Here is a 15,716-nt window from a genome sequence, read left to right as displayed (position 1 = left end):
AATGGGGCTCTGAGCAACCTGGTCTAGAGGGAGGTGTCCCTGCCTATTGCAGAGGGTTGGAACTACGTGATCTTAACGGTCCATTCCATGATTCTATAAAAAACAAATTCTCCATGAAAACAAGTTCATTAGACTTTTACAGTTCCATTCCAATAATGCCTGGATGCTGGTCACAAAGCATGGAACAGTAGCAGTCACAGACCAAGCACAAAAAGAATCTGAAAGTATCAGAGACTAGTTCTAGGGCATTGAAAATAATGATACAATGAAAAATAGGAAGTTTTTTCTCCAGTGTCCATAAAATTTACTATATTTGTTTTTAGTGACTCTCAAAAAATCCATGTTTACTGATGATAAATCTTGAAAGCAATCAAGAGCAAACAGAATAATGGGAAAAAAAGGTTATTGACGCTCTCCCTGTAAAGGGTTCCCTTGACTGCAGCTAAGTTGCTCTTGACTTTTAGTGGTTTGACTGATGCCACAGCCAGGTCCACTCAAGCTAAAGCTGAATAACTGAATGAGACTACTGGTGTAGGAAATAAGTAAATAAATACAAGAATAAAGTGAAGTCAGGTGACCTAATAAAATCCGTATTTGCAAAACCCAGCTGCAGAAAACAACTTAGCTATGCATACACCAAGCTAAACTCTGCGTTATTTTTATATCCTGTGCAGCTCTGGATCCCACTAGGTTTCAGCTGAGGCCCATTCCATCCACAAAGACACATCGAGAGCATCCACTGCCAAACCCAGCCCTTAACAAAGAAAACCTGACTCTCAGGTTAAGACGGATCAAAACTGTGAACCATAATGTTAAGGGCAGCAAAAAAGATCAAACATTAAAGACACTCACACTTATCCCCTGTTAGCAGCCATTTACAGACCAGCAGAATACCATCTCAACACAGCCATGGTGCTACAGAAATATTTGGAAATCAGATTAAAGCCACTAGCATTGCACAATTTGCATTGCTTAAATCTTGCTTTACTACTTGGGGGGATGGGGTCCTTGCTCACCAATCAGAAACTACTAGAAAATAAAAGCATTACACAATGTGATTTTATGCCTATAAATGTCAAAGGGTGATACTTCACGTGCTATATATTAATGTAACAGACACATCAGTAAATTGCTACAGTGGCTTTTAAAAAGGACGCAAGGTTAAGGTAGGCATAAAGAAGTGATGTTTTGTGGAAGCTGTTAAAGTTACTGAAAGCTGAATTCAAAAGTAGGTGTCTTACATGCTGAAGTTTAAAAAACTTGCTGAAAAAGAGCTAAAAGCCAACTGCAAAAACTGGACCCGCTGTGCAAATACATTAAACATAACAGGAGGTATTTTTTTGAACGCATAAACTAAATCCAGCATTGCTAATAGTTTTCCACATCCCTGAAAAAAAAGTAGATATATATATTTTTACATTCTTGTTGCATTGGTAAACATGAAATGGACACTGGTGTTTTAGAAAGGATTAGCCAGACACAAACAGTCCTTGAAGAACCTGGTGTGACAGCAATTTCAAAAGCTACTGAAGAAGTATGAAGATATAATCTCGCTTTGGGCATCTCACACAAGCTTCAGGGCAAAGTTTATCTTGGTATCACATCCCTTTAAGAAACCACACTCACCTCCTTGCTTCCTCACAGATAAAATAAAGACTGAGGAAACCTATCTCTCTCTCAGTATCTCTGTACAAGTTTTCTTCCCAGCTGAGCCATGCCTCCGTTGTTCATATCACATACCTACAGCTACAATAAAATAAGTGTAAACAATACACTGACCTAATTGAGTCACTTGCTATTGTGCATGTCAACCAGACAGAAGAAAGTAACAGTTACAACTAGAATACAGTGGAAATATCTACGATGTACAAAATTCTGCAGTACATACACCATGGGACTCCCACTGAACCATTTGCACAGAATAAAATGAGTGCAACAGTTGCATTAGTAAATTCAAAATGTTGCTGAAGTTCGCTCTCCATCAACAACTAACAACTTCTGCGATAACTGCCACACCTGGCACAAGTCATGCACTTACTGAGGTATTTCCATCTCAGCCAGAGCTTGCTGCCTTAGTTCTGACTTGAGCTGACTGTGCGTTATCTGCTCCCCATCACCCTGCCCCACTGCAGGAGCAGCTGGAGCTCCTGTTCAGCTCTTGTGCTGGCCACCCACACAACATCAGGCTGAGTAAGACAGGACCTAGTAACAAGGAGCTTGGTAATCAGGAACACAGTGGAAATTACCCAAGATGCCTACAGGGCAATCATTAAATGTTCCTTAGTTAGTATGATGTCAGGGTAATATATAGCATTAAAGGGTACAGACTGCATTATCCCACAGCTACTGCCCTGTTCCAATCAATCATTTTTGTAAGAGCTTCTTGGAGCACAGCCTCCAGGAGCCTAAAATAAAAGGCTAAACAACTTCACGCTTATGAGGTACATGCACCAAAGAAGGTTTTTAACCACACATCAGGAAGTCCTGTTTCTCTCTTCTCTTGCTCCTTGATACGCACTTCAGTGATTCTGGCTGCCTGCAATCTTCTTGTCATCTATTTCCTTGAGATGATCAGAATTATTTCTATTTCGTTCTGTTCCCTCAGTTCTTCCCATTCATATTGTCCCATCATTAAGAAGGTAAATAAAAAAAAAAAAGCTATTGTGGGTGACAGCACCACAGGAAGATACACTGCAGATTTTCACTGCAGTCCTGAAGATTGTACTAGGGACCAAAGGGGAGGGAAGAGGCAATGGAGTACTGCTGTGCAGATGCACACAGGTCTGTACTGATCAAAAATGCTTAAACCCGCAATGCTTTGCAAAGAAATTTGAGCTCATAAAAAAACACCACCCCCCATGCAGCTTTCCCACATGCATCGAAATGGGGCTACGTGCATTACTGCAAGGTAGAAAAGTTTTTGAATGGTATTATTAGACATGGCACAACTATGATTCAGTAACTGATTCAGTCCTGATCCACTCAATTTGTACATTACAAAGTCCAAACTATGCCTAGCAGATCTCACTTCTGCAAGCACAGGGTCCTTGTCTCTTTATTTCCCCTGATGACTTGAATTGTCACTCTGCTATACTTTTAAGTCTCAGCATTAACAATAAAAACAATTAGTGAGAGTTGTAAAGTTGAGATGGTTTTGTATTCCAACAACCACTCCTGGGCAACACCAAAATTAACTGCTACGTGAAGAGCATAATCCCAGCAAAATGTTATTTTCTTTGTAGGGTTCTAACAGGAGCCACTGACGCTGTTCTGCTTTGAACCTACTCCATTACAAGGAAATCTGGGGCAGTAGTTACCAGCTGTCCTGCATAGAGATATTCCCCAAATTTTAGTACACTTATTCTGGTAAATAAATAATGCTAAATAATTTCAGCACACTTAGGATTGTACCTGTAGAACAAGAACTTCATTTGGTGTAAGACGTCATAATAGCATTGTCTTCAGTGGCAGTTATAGAATCACTGAGGTTGGAAAAGCCCCCTAAGATCACCCAGTCCAACCATCAACCCATCCCTACCCTGCCCACTGACCACATTCCTCAGTGCCACATCCACATGGCTCTTGAACATCCCTAGGGATGGTGACCCCACCACCTTCCTGGGCAGCCTGTGCCACTGCCTCACTGCTCTTTAGGAGAAGAAATTTTTCCTAACACCCAATCTGAAGCTAATGCAACTTAAAGCCAATGCCTCCCATTCTATCACTAGTTATCTGGGAATAGAGGCCAACTACAGAAAGCAATTTGCACTGAATGGGAGAATGGCATGAGAAGTTCCTAAAGCACAGTTATTTGATTAAGCTACATAGCAAAATCTATAAATAGCGGAGAGGATTTCCCTTGTATACCCTCATATACAGATAAACATATTTTCATATAAGCAAAAAAAGGAAGTTCTGGCATTAGATCTTGGCAGCTATATTGCATGCACTCAGTTTTTCCAACAGTATATGTTCACGAGAGCTATCTTTCTTTACTCTTCATTCTTACTCTGGAGTTCTAACATATTTTTATTTTTCTGTTTTCACTTGCAATGCCACTCTACACATACGTAGTGTTCTTCTTCCCCAAACGATAGTCTCACCATTCCACTGGAAAATAAAAGCAACTCTTGAAGGTGCTTACCTTTTATTTACCTATTTTAAATCAAAACCCCCATGACATTAGGCACTTTTTGTTATGGTATCAGTTCTTGGATTTGTAAGAACTTGTATCTGAACAAAAAAAAAAAAAAAATAAAAATCCAAATCTATGCTTTACAAATCTCTGCCAGTCTAACAAATGTCATTATCTTTCTATTCTAGCATTGCAATTTACATACAGGATTTTCTTATAATGTGTTTGGGATAAACGCAATCTGTTACATCTTAGTGTTTGTATAATCTGTAGCAATTCATAGGTAGCTCTCCTCCCTTTCAGCTCACTAACAAATACACTAAGACACCAAATCCATTGGATTTCTAAGAGTGTTTAAACAAATGCAAACAAGCCCAGGCACTTCTTTTTTTTCTTTTTTTTTTCTTTTTTTTTTTTTAATAAATTAAAACCAAGGAAGAACATCCAAATTCTTACAACTTACTGAATCCATATCATCAACCCAGTGGATGTACAGGGAGATGCAAACACAAGAAGCTCCTGCAGCTCTGCCTCCTGTTTGTGTGACTGTACCTGACCTCTTGTTTGTTAACATACAAAACCTCCTGGCATCACCCACCTCAGGCCAGAATGCTGTAAGTCCTTTGGCTTCTGCGCAAGATGCCCAAAATCTTAGCTCTGCCTTGGAGGGTTCAAAATCCAGTGCTGTCCTACCATTTCCTTCCATTCTTTCTTATTGCCACCTCTCGTCTTGCCCTTCCATTGAGCTCATCTTCTCACCAAACCACTGGTACATCCCAATGCAAAAAAAAAACACAGTCACACACAGATGTTTTGTTTTCATTGTTTGTTTTTGTACTCTGTGCTTTCCAGCCATTTATGTCCATCTTATCTTTTCAGACTAGGAGCTCCTTACGCCTCGCACTGTATTTGTACAAGGCCTCACACAATAGTTTTCCTCTGCAATCAGTCCCTTCCTGCATTAGCCAGCGTAATAAAACCAGCATGTATTGAGTAAGAATGAATCAGTTTCTCCTTAAAGCATTTTGAAAATTTGGAGGAGTCTGACATAGGAAAAAAAAAAAAAAAAAAGGAAAAGAAAACAGAGGGAAGAGGCAGAAAAGAAACAAAACAAAATGGAGGAGACTATTCCCACTGAAAGCAACATCACCTCTAAGATGCAAAACACTCTTTCCTTTCACTTGCTTCCCTCCTTGATAATGTCAGGCTAGAACAAGAAGCATTCCTTTCCTTTATTCCTACATAACAATCCTGGGTTTGGTGTCTGACTGTTTCTTCCTCCTTCTAGGTTTATTTTAGTATTTTGCATTCAAACACCATATTTGGCAGGAAGGAAAAGCAGCAACTTTATGACATTCTCCCTTTCCCCAAGATACAGACTGGGATATCAAAGACCTGCTGTTTTAAGTACATGTTTGCTGAGCACCAAGTAGTATTTAAATTGTTTTCACTTCTTTTCTTCATCTTTCCACCTGTCAGAAGCAGTTATATCTTTAAAATCATACTTCCTTCTTTATTTCAGGACTGAAATAGTCCCTGGTGCCTACTATAACAAAATGCAACACTCCAATTCTAAATATATCATGATCACATGAGTGCCTGCATTAAGCCTTAAAAATACTGACCACTGAATACACACATATGTACATGCACACAGACTGAACTGTTTCATTTGCACATTAAATACTGCATTTTAGGAGAGAAGCTGTTAGACTGAAGGAAAAAAAAGTATTTTTTCCTTCCACTTTTATCGCTGTACAACTTCCCTTTTCTTGCTTAGTCATAACACTGGAGTTCTTTTAATTAAAAAGTTAAAATCATAGAACCTGTCTTTAAATTGGTGAAGTGCTAAGCAACAACTTGCCAGTGGCTCAAACAGTGTCAAACTCAACTGAGTGGAAATTCAGGTACAGTTTGCTAGTGACATGAATGCCAAATAAAAACAAAGACTCATTTGGAGCAGGGAGAGCTCAAAATTATTCTAAGTCTGCTCTTAACAGACAGACCGCGCTCTGGGGCTCCTTTTCCCAGGTGGCTGTCATACAAAGCACATGTATATGGTGCATATGACAAGTCTGTATGATGGGTATCACATGGTACTCTGCACATGAAATGTAAGAGAATTGTTTCATTTTTTGCCCTCCTAATAAGATGGAAAACAGTTTGTAACCTGCCAGCTTCCCCCTGGCAGCTGATAAGCAGGGTCTGCATGCATCACTCTCATGCCTGAAAAATCATTATGTTACTCTACGTACACAGCAGAGACAAATTACTGATGTGTTAAGAGCAAAGAAGTGGCTACCCTGGAGGCTCTCAACCCCATTTCACATGCAAAGTGCATTCCTTGCTTTCCTCCCAATAAGCTCTGCCACTTTTCCCCAGCTCCAGTCACCCTCAGCATCAGTTGGCCCTAAGTGAGCATGGAGGTGCACACCCAGCTCCCTTGCTGCAAGATACTGGGCAAGCCAGTTACTACCTACCCTGCATGTCAGCAGGACCAACTCAGATTAGTACATTAAATGCACAGAGGGGCCTTCAGCTGAATTAGGACTAGAACTTTCAATACCTGGTAGTACCAAGACTGACTCTGTGTTACTTCTGACCCTGTGTAACATGGCTAATTTGTCAAATGGGGGGAAAAATAGATATGAAAGTAAACTTATTCAAAATAATCTTGTGATTAATGCAAGATTTTCTTGACCACATTCTGAGTAAAAATACTACCACAACAGGCACGTCAGGAAGAGGAACCGAGAGCACGGTTTGCCCGCCTCTGCTGGGGGTGGCTGCTGTCTGGGGCACTGGAGCTCTGCTCTCAAAAGAAAAGGTTCAGCAGCAAGAACGGCTACAACAAACCACAGCAGAGGACAGCAAAATTCAGCACTTCTAGGACAAAATGCATTTGAAGGTCACACTGGACCATCTGATTTTAACAGGATGTACACGAGCGTGGAATTTGGCCTGCATTCTTAAGACCTTATGTTTATGGTAGCAGAGGAGGAAAAGAAAGCCTCTCCAGTTAAAACTGTAATTTACAGAAGAGTAAAACCAATCCTACAGCTTGCTGGAGAGAAGGACAACAGTCCCATAGCAAACAATGTAAGTGCAGCCTCAGCAAACCTGATACCAGAAAGAGAAAAGTGAGAAACTTCAGTCCTGAAATTTGATGTGCTATGGGAAAAAAAAAAAAAAAAAAAAATCCTTCCTTTTTAATTAAAAAGTCTTGTAAAAGACTTTTTAAGACTTTTTGTAAACTTGTAAAATATAAAATGCACGAGCCATTGTCACAGACAATCAATGCAAACGCATCCCTTTTCTAAGATGTATCTTTATTTAGGCCTATCAGTTTTCTTCTTTAGTATTCAGCAAAATAGATAAGAACCAAATTCACACCCAAAGGAATGAGTTTCCTGGTGTTGGTTAGAGACAGTAGTTAATCCAGTCACCTTAATTCCTGTGAGAGAATCTGCTGTGCAACTCAAACTCTCACGTTTCACTCATGAGACAAGGGCTGAGCTTCAAGTGAGGTAAGAACTGGGACAGGGAAAGAGATGAGACAGCTCCTCTTGTTAAAAATAAAGTGCTGAATAGGGAGAGCACAGAAGAACAGCCTTACTGTTTGAACATCATGTGAAAAGTGTTCCAGTGTTTTCAGCCTGTCTCCAGAGAGATGGTTTTCCATCACAGCGGTTTCCATAAGGGCACTGTACATTACACAGGTAAAATACGGCAGCCCCACTTAACTCCAGTCAAAGCTGCAGCTTTAGAACTACGTTTCGTATCAATTGTATAGAGGTGATTCAAGCAGCAGCTGATGGGTTTACACGCAAAACAAGTACAGTCCCATAAACAACTTTTTTTTTTTAAAGGATTCAAATCCAAGAAATGTAGATGGGAAAACCAAATACTGTGTTTTTTAACTGTGCAAGTAATAACAGTGACAATATTTGAGTTAACTTGTCACTAGGACTTCTTGGAGTTGTGAAATGGACAAGAAAGCATTAAAAAGGGTGGAGGTTCTCAGTTTAGTTTAAATTTCTGTTCTCCTTTGCACCCAACTTGTCCACAGGAGACTTGACCCAAGTTATAGTTAAACCAAGTTGAGGACCCTTCTTGTAATTATTAATGACACATGGATGGGTTTCATGAATCCTCCTTTGTTCCCTCCTCTTCCTGAACACTTTGACAGCCACACTGTCAAAGAGTGGTGGCCCCAACATTAGCTGCCCTTAAAACCCCCCAATATTTTATGAAAAAAGCTTGATGACACAATATCCCAGACTGCCTTACCACTATACTTACTAAAAATGTGCAGTTATTAATACACAGCACTGGCAAGCATTGCTTTGGGGTCACTATGGGGTTTGCGGCCACTGGATTATATACATACACTACAATACACTACATTATATCCACCTTCCTCTACAATGAGATGGTCTTGAAAATGAGTTTAATTTACAGATAACATTGTTCTTCAGAGAGAGAAAAAAAAAAAAGGAACAAAAAGAGGAGGAGTATGCTAATATTTGCCTAACAAAACCAACAAAAAAAATCCACATAAGGCCAGAAAGGAAAGAATGGTTAATCTCATGTTTCTAAGAGGGCATTATAGAACAAATAATGGTAAACAACAAAAATCAGAAGAAAAAAAAAAAAAAAAAAAAAAACATACAAAAGTGGTTAATAGTGTTCTTTTAAATATTTACTTTGCTGTTATTTGGAGCATAATTTGTTCCATTTAGTAGTGTTGGGCTCAAAGGACCGCTTTAACCCGAAGAGATTAATTATAGCCCTTGGAGTTATAAACACAAGTTTGAGAAGCAAAGCAGAAAGGAGAGGAGAGAAACACCTTCCATGCCGGCTATTAATGAGTTCACATGCTTAGGAGCAACACCACACAAGCTGCACCCTTCCTGAATGAGCTTGCTGAAGGTAGGACTGAGGTTGGGTGTCCATAATCTGGGGAAAAATAGCCCCTGAGATGTCACAGAATGGAAAAACACCTCTAAGTCATCTAGTCCATCTACCAATATTGTCCACTAAACCCTAGGTACCCATCTACATGTTTCTTGTGCTGGGAGGGCAGCATGACGTAACAGCAGAGGTAACTTGCTGCAGGTCACTGAGATAATTCTTGGGTATCCCCCACTGAAATACAAATTTATCTGCACCTTCTGAAGACATCCTCTGTCATTACATCTATCGCAACAGCATCAACGAAACTGCCACACGGAGCAATGCATGTTGGGCACAAGGCTCCATCCTGCCCACACACTTTGCTCACTGCGTGCCCCAGCCAGCAGCCATCTTACCTAGCGAGGGGTCGGCCGCTCCCTCCTCCGAGCTCTCCTCAGCCCCCTCTTCCCCCAGGCCAGAGGTGGCCGAGTCCTCCAGAGCAGACGCGGAGTCAGGTGTGCTGGGCCCACTGACGGAACCCAAGTCCCCCTCTTCGCTGCTGGAGCCATAGCGGTCGGGCTGGGCGGCCGTCCCACCTTCGCGGCAGCTTCTCCGTTCCTTGCGGTGCACCCGCGAGTGCAGCACCATTTGGTGGTAGGTGCGGAAGATCTTGCCGCACTCGAAGCACTCGGTGGACTTGTTCTGGGCGGCCCGCCTGCCCTGCCGTGAGGAGGGACGGTAGTCCACATCACCCTGGGCAGGCGGGCAGCTCTCCCCGGGCAGGACGTTGCTGGCCTTCTCCAGGCGCCCGCTGGGACAGCTCTTCTTCTTGGGGTTGCTGGAGGAGCTGGGTGAATCCTGCTCCCGCTTGCGCTTCTCCTGGTTGACGAGGATGTACTCCCTCTTATCTTTGTCGTAAGTCACATCCGCGTCCGCCAGGGCCTCGTCCCACCCCAAATACTTCACATACTCGGAGGGCTCTGCTACTTTTCCTTTGGTGGCCAGCTGCCAAGCTTGGTAGCTACTGACTGGATCCAGCTCAGCTACTCTTTTTCCAGACTGTCCTCTTGTAACTCTATCCATCCCTACAGATGGCCTTAGACTGAGACACTGCAAGAAAAACTGCTTTGTTACTGAGGGGCTCAGGCTCCCATCGATTAAGCCCTCGGCTTTATCCCCAGTGCTGCCCCGCTGAGCCTGGTAGTGCACAGCATTATGTGCTTTTAGGCTTTCCATATTTGTAAACAGATTTCCACACTTGGCGCAGACTTCGTACAGGGACAGGCCAGTCACAATCGTCTCCTCCTGTATCACATCATTGATAGTGGCTATGAGCTCCAGCTCGTTTTTCAGTTTGTTTTTGCTCCCAGATCTCGGGCCGTGCGACTTCATGTGGTTTTTGAGAAACCAGGGCTCTTTGAATCTTCTGCCACAAATGTGGCAGCCGTGATCAAATGAGCCCCTATGCTTTTTCATGTGAGCTTTAAGGAACCAGGTCTGACTGAAAGCCTGGCCACAGACTTCACAAGGAAACTCACCAGCACTCAGCTCGCTCTTGCAGTTCTCAGTGTAGGCCTCTCCATTTGGGACCTGAGCAGTAACATGGTCCTTCTCCACGTGGCTTAACAATGACTCCTCCCTCAGGGTCATGAAGCTACACAGCCTGCACTTGAACGGTTTGTGGATCTGGTGCAGGTGCTGCTCCAGGTCCTTCTTCCTTTCAAATCTGCTTTTGCAGAAGGTGCATGGGTAAGCAGACAGCTTGCCATCCTCCTCAGCAGGCGTCGCCTCTGTGATGTCCTTTTTGCTGCTTCTTAACAAGATCTTGCTGCTGTCTAACTGAGCACTACCATTCAAGATCTTGTTGCAGGCAGACGTGCTTTTGGTGGGGCTGGTGCAGCCGCCAAGGCCCTCTGACACTCCCATTTCACCCAGCTGAGCCTCTCCCATCTCTACCTCATGTCCCTGACTTAAAGTGCCTGTCCTGTGGCTACGGATGTGGATCTTCAGGTTGCCTTTTTGGGAAGCTCTGTGATCGCAGTAAGGGCATTTGTAGGGCTTCTCACCTGTGTGCTTCCTCATGTGCTGCGATAAGGAGCTCTGAAAAGGGAAACTTTTACCACAAATGCAGCAGCTGTGGCACATGGTCTTGTCAGCATCCATGTCGTTCTTGCTCAGCTTGCCTGGGCTGGAGGATCTCCGTAATGCCATTTCTGCTTCTCTGCTACGATCCATCTGTATTACTGCAACAGTGGGTGAGTGGGGCAAGAGGATTAAAGCATGTTCAGCAGCAGAGGAGGGTTGAACTGCGTTCTCAATCATACGGTTCTGCGGAGATGTTTTATTGCTTCATTCTTGGAGTAACATTTCTCCTTGCAGCTGCTCAAATCGCCAATTTATTTCTGCGTGTTCTGTAAGTGGATGGCGGAGATCACCTGGAACAAGAAGAAAAGCACATAAACTTACAAAAATCATGTAAGCAGATTCTTAAATGTATTTCAAGCCATTAATATTTTGACTTCAACAGATTCTGACGCTCGTGCCACACTCGTAAGCACACTATGCTACGATTTATTGCACCAAGAAGCAGCTTCTCTGATATTCTAGACTTCAATGGCAAGCATTCAAAGCACCATTAATAAAATCCAAAAGGAAGAAACTATGAAAAAAGAATTAAATTTCCATAAACTTATATCACGTTGTCTTTATAGAAATGCAAACTTTAAAAATATTTTTTGTTTTAAAACCAAGCAGAAGTGGCTAAAAAATGCAGCTTACATGAGGAAAACATTTCTTGAGGGGGTTATTACACTTCAAATCTGTGGCTTTACCATCATGAGTAATTTCATGTAAAATACTTACTTGCCAAAGATAAAAGGCTTTCCTAGAGACTTTAGCAAATATCCTATTCCTGCTGGCAACTGCATTACTTTGCATCTCAGACAGTTCTGCTGTGCTTGATGTGGCATGCAAGGCGCAGGCGCAGAAACTGAGCACATTCAGTACTTTGATTAAAGAGAAAATGAGAACGCAGAGCCTGACAAAGCATTCCAGGTAACTAATAGTTATTTCCTGATGGGCAATATGGATGAAATCTCCAAATATAATATTTAGTTTCAATCTGACAAAGTGAACTGATAACATGCTTAGGTATCAACTCATCTTAAAAGTGGGTGATTTATGTCAGCAAGACATACAGGAAACCACAAGAGCAACCACCTCAATGACTAAGAGCCTTAACCATAAACAAACAAACAAAGGAAGCAGCAACTTCGATTAACAAAACAGATTAATAAAAGTCAAAAAGCTTTTGTGTTCTGCCACAGTTAAATACGATGGTCATTATCTGCCTCAGCAATGCAATATGCAATGCACCAGCATCCCTCCCCTTTTCATATAGCAAAAAAAATCAATGGTTAGATTTTAATAGATTGCTTCTTTTTCACTTACAACTGTAAAACAAAAATCTTCTCCCATTCTTATCCTCATTAAGAACTACAGACACCACATGACTAGATCAAAGGATACGATGGTCTGTAATGAACAGCACCAAACCATTATTGAGTTAAGAAAACATCAGCATCTTAAAATGTAACTAGCAAAAACAAAACTATGTACTCATGCATCCATCATTTGAGATCTATGACTCAAAAAATAAAGAGCTACAGATCTAAAGTCACAAAGGTTTCTCATTGTATTCACCTTTGAACCTCTTCAGTACATAAATGAGTAAATGCAGTCTAATCACATCACCAGCACAAGCTTAACAAAAAGCAAGGTAAAGCTGATGCAACGCTCATCTCAGTTACACAGTATAGAATAACTTCATTATGTCTAAGTTAATTTAGTCCTCTTATTTGCTACAAAACCATTCATTTCTGGGTTTGATTTTCTACATCTTGTATCTGTACAGCACGTTACAAGCTATCAACAGCATCTATTCAAACCACTCTTTTTTCATAGAGAGCTGATACTAATATCTAAAACAGATGTATCACAAATGCAATTTCATTTCTTGAACAAAGCATTTTTATATTACAACTAGTTTGGAAGTAACATATTAGCCTGGGGGTGAGGGGTGGAAATCACATCAGATCACAAATTCAGAAGTCCATATAAGCAGGAAGTGTGCAAACAAGAGCATCTGAATTAATCTCTGAAATTTGTCATTTAAGACCAAGTGAACGGGCTGCCTGACAGCAAACTGAGTATATAAAGGATGGCAGCCGCTGGAAGTTTTTTGCTGTCTCAGATGGTACAAACATGCAAAATCGCAAATAAAAACATGGTTTCCACTGCTGAGTGAACTGAGGGATGAAACAACACAGAGTAATATTTTCATTTATGTGACTCATAACCCTAGACTGCCAAGTAGCAACCCAGATTGTCTCATAACCAAAGACTTGACCTAAAATTCATTAAACAGTAAGAAGAAACAGCAAGGTAATACTTTCTGCCTTTCACACTACAGTATACTTGAATAGGCTGCAGCTGCTTCTGAAATGTTCTGTGGAGAGAGGGGGGAAAGAAAACAACTCTAGTAAGCCTTGGGGACAGACTGTCCTGGGTATTTTAGATGCCTTCTACATTCCACATTTTCTGCACTTTACACCAGCAAGAACGCTGCTTAATAGTAAGCTTTTAGACAAACAACCTTTCTTTTTTTGTTGTTGTTGTTTGTTTTTTTTTTAAATGTAGGTCTCATTCTAATTCAACTTCCTATACTGTTTCTTGTCTGAAAATTCAAGAGTGTTAAAAGTCAAACGTAGACAAGAATGCCGCACGCCACAGTTAAAGCACATATAAATCCAAAGCTTCAGAGTCCCTTTGTTTACTCGGCCACAGCTTTTCTATGCTTAGCCATGACATATTTCATTTCAATTATTCATAGCATTTTCATTAATGAAGCTTAGTTACGAAAATGAGGATATGAAGAAAGCATTACTTATAAGACAAATACAGTCACTTAGAGGAGATGCCCCAAGCCCTATATTCAATTAGGCCTGGGGGGGAAAAATAAGCCAGAGTTTAAAGATTGCCAAATGATTTTATTAATCTAAAATAATTAATGGAAGTATATCATCTTCATCAAAATATTGCGAGACAATTGGTTCTGCTTTATTACTTAGCTTGGCCTGCGCACTGCAATTTATAGCATAAGTTGAACTGAGCGTTCCTGGTTTTGCACAGCTTCAATTAGTACACATTTAAAACCTGCAGCATTTCAGGTCTGATCTCCCCACCGACAGAAATTCCAAGGGGAGGACGGGCATCCACCAAATCTGAGTCTCTACAAGGTAAGTGGAGGTCTGCTTTAGGCCGTAGTAAACGGACTGGCAAAGACATACAGGAGCAGCTTTCAGCTCCCACTTTGCATCCTCTAAGTGCCTCTTATATGTAATTCTCTTTGAGGGGCTCTTTGCAGAACAACAAAGCTAGCGTTCATTAGAAAGGAGAGAAGCAGCAAATGCAAAATAAAAACGACAACTTTGAAAAATGCTTCCATTCACAATACCAAACATACAAACCAAGGAAAGTAACACCGAGAATTCTACCAATTTACACTTAGTAACTTCCAGATTAATCATCAGGCAAAAATTTCAATGTCAAAAATGGCACAAGAGATGGAAGATGTTGAGTAGAAAACCAAATCATACTTTTTTCTCCTTTGCAGCAAGTAAAATTTTGCCACAGCAGTGTGCATTTTTTTCTGGCTGACTGCAACAATAAAAATATTTTGACCTAATTATGAATTTGAAAATATTCTGAAATAATACTCTGTAAATGCACATGGTATCTGTCCACCTACTCCAAGGTATCAAGTCTAAGTAATTCAGGTAGTAATCAATACCCTTTCATCTCTTTGGTCCAAATTAAGGCTCCACAATTGTCATAAACCGTTCACAGCACAGTTGCATCCAGCCTGTAGATTCCCCGCAGGCTGCCAAGGCAGGGGGAGTCCTGCTAGCAGAGGCCGAAGCTGGAGTTAAAAGTAAATTGACTCTATTTCAAACATTTATGCACCAAAACATCTAATAGGCTCTAATATTAAAACTGAGCTTGGAAAGATTTTTTGGCTTGAGAGAAAATGCATTTGGCCAAAGCCAACCTGCTGTCACCAAGGAGCTTGGAGCTTCAGCATCACCCACAGTTTTGATAGAACAGGGGGAAAGAATGGTTTAATAGGACAAAGGGGAATAGTTTTAAACTAAAAGAGAGGGATTTTGATTAGCTACTAGGGGAAGTTTTTTTACAGAGAGAGCAGTGAGGTGCTGTCACAGCTGCCCAGAGAAGCTGTGGGTGCGTCATCCCTGGAGGCTCCCAATGCCAGGTTGGATAGGACCCTGGGCAGCCTGATACAGCAGTCCAAACGTCGTCTGTGGCAGCGGGTTGGAACTAACTGATCTGTATGGTTCCTTCCAACCCAAGACATTCCATGATTCCCCAGTAGAGCATTGGGCCCTGCCAGCACCACAGCAGAAACACATGGCTCTGCTGTCCTTACAACTCCATTGTCCTCACGGCTAAAATGAGTTGTAAAGTGAGGCACGGGTAAAAGGGCAAGGCACAATGCTTTAAATAAAACAGGAGCACTCTGCAATACCTGATACTCTACTTTTTATGCCACCTGCATGTTCTGAAAGAAGATGAGACACGCTTAGTCCCTGCAGCTGGCCACACAGCC

General features: G+C 41.5%; 1 protein-coding gene across 3 annotated transcripts in view; it reads right to left on the bottom strand.

Annotated features, from left to right (window-relative positions):
• The window catches only part of ZNF516 (zinc finger protein 516), a 102,100-nt gene that overhangs the window by 48,540 nt on the left and 37,844 nt on the right, over window positions 1-15,716 (bottom strand). For all 3 annotated transcript variants that reach the window (XM_052703819.1, XM_052703818.1, XM_052703821.1), the window contains one exon: window positions 9,448-11,466. In XM_052703819.1, coding sequence (XP_052559779.1) covers window positions 9,448-11,353 — 1,906 coding nt within the window. In that variant the 5' untranslated portion in view covers window positions 11,354-11,466. The remainder of the gene's footprint in view (window positions 1-9,447; window positions 11,467-15,716) is intronic.

This window comes from Tympanuchus pallidicinctus, unplaced genomic scaffold (assembly GCF_026119805.1).
Source record: "Tympanuchus pallidicinctus isolate F22 unplaced genomic scaffold, pur_lepc_1.0 scaffold5, whole genome shotgun sequence".
Lineage (NCBI taxonomy): Eukaryota > Metazoa > Chordata > Aves > Galliformes > Phasianidae > Tympanuchus > Tympanuchus pallidicinctus.
Note: the sequence above shows the minus strand (reverse complement) of the source record. Positions and strands in the feature narration are given on the sequence as shown.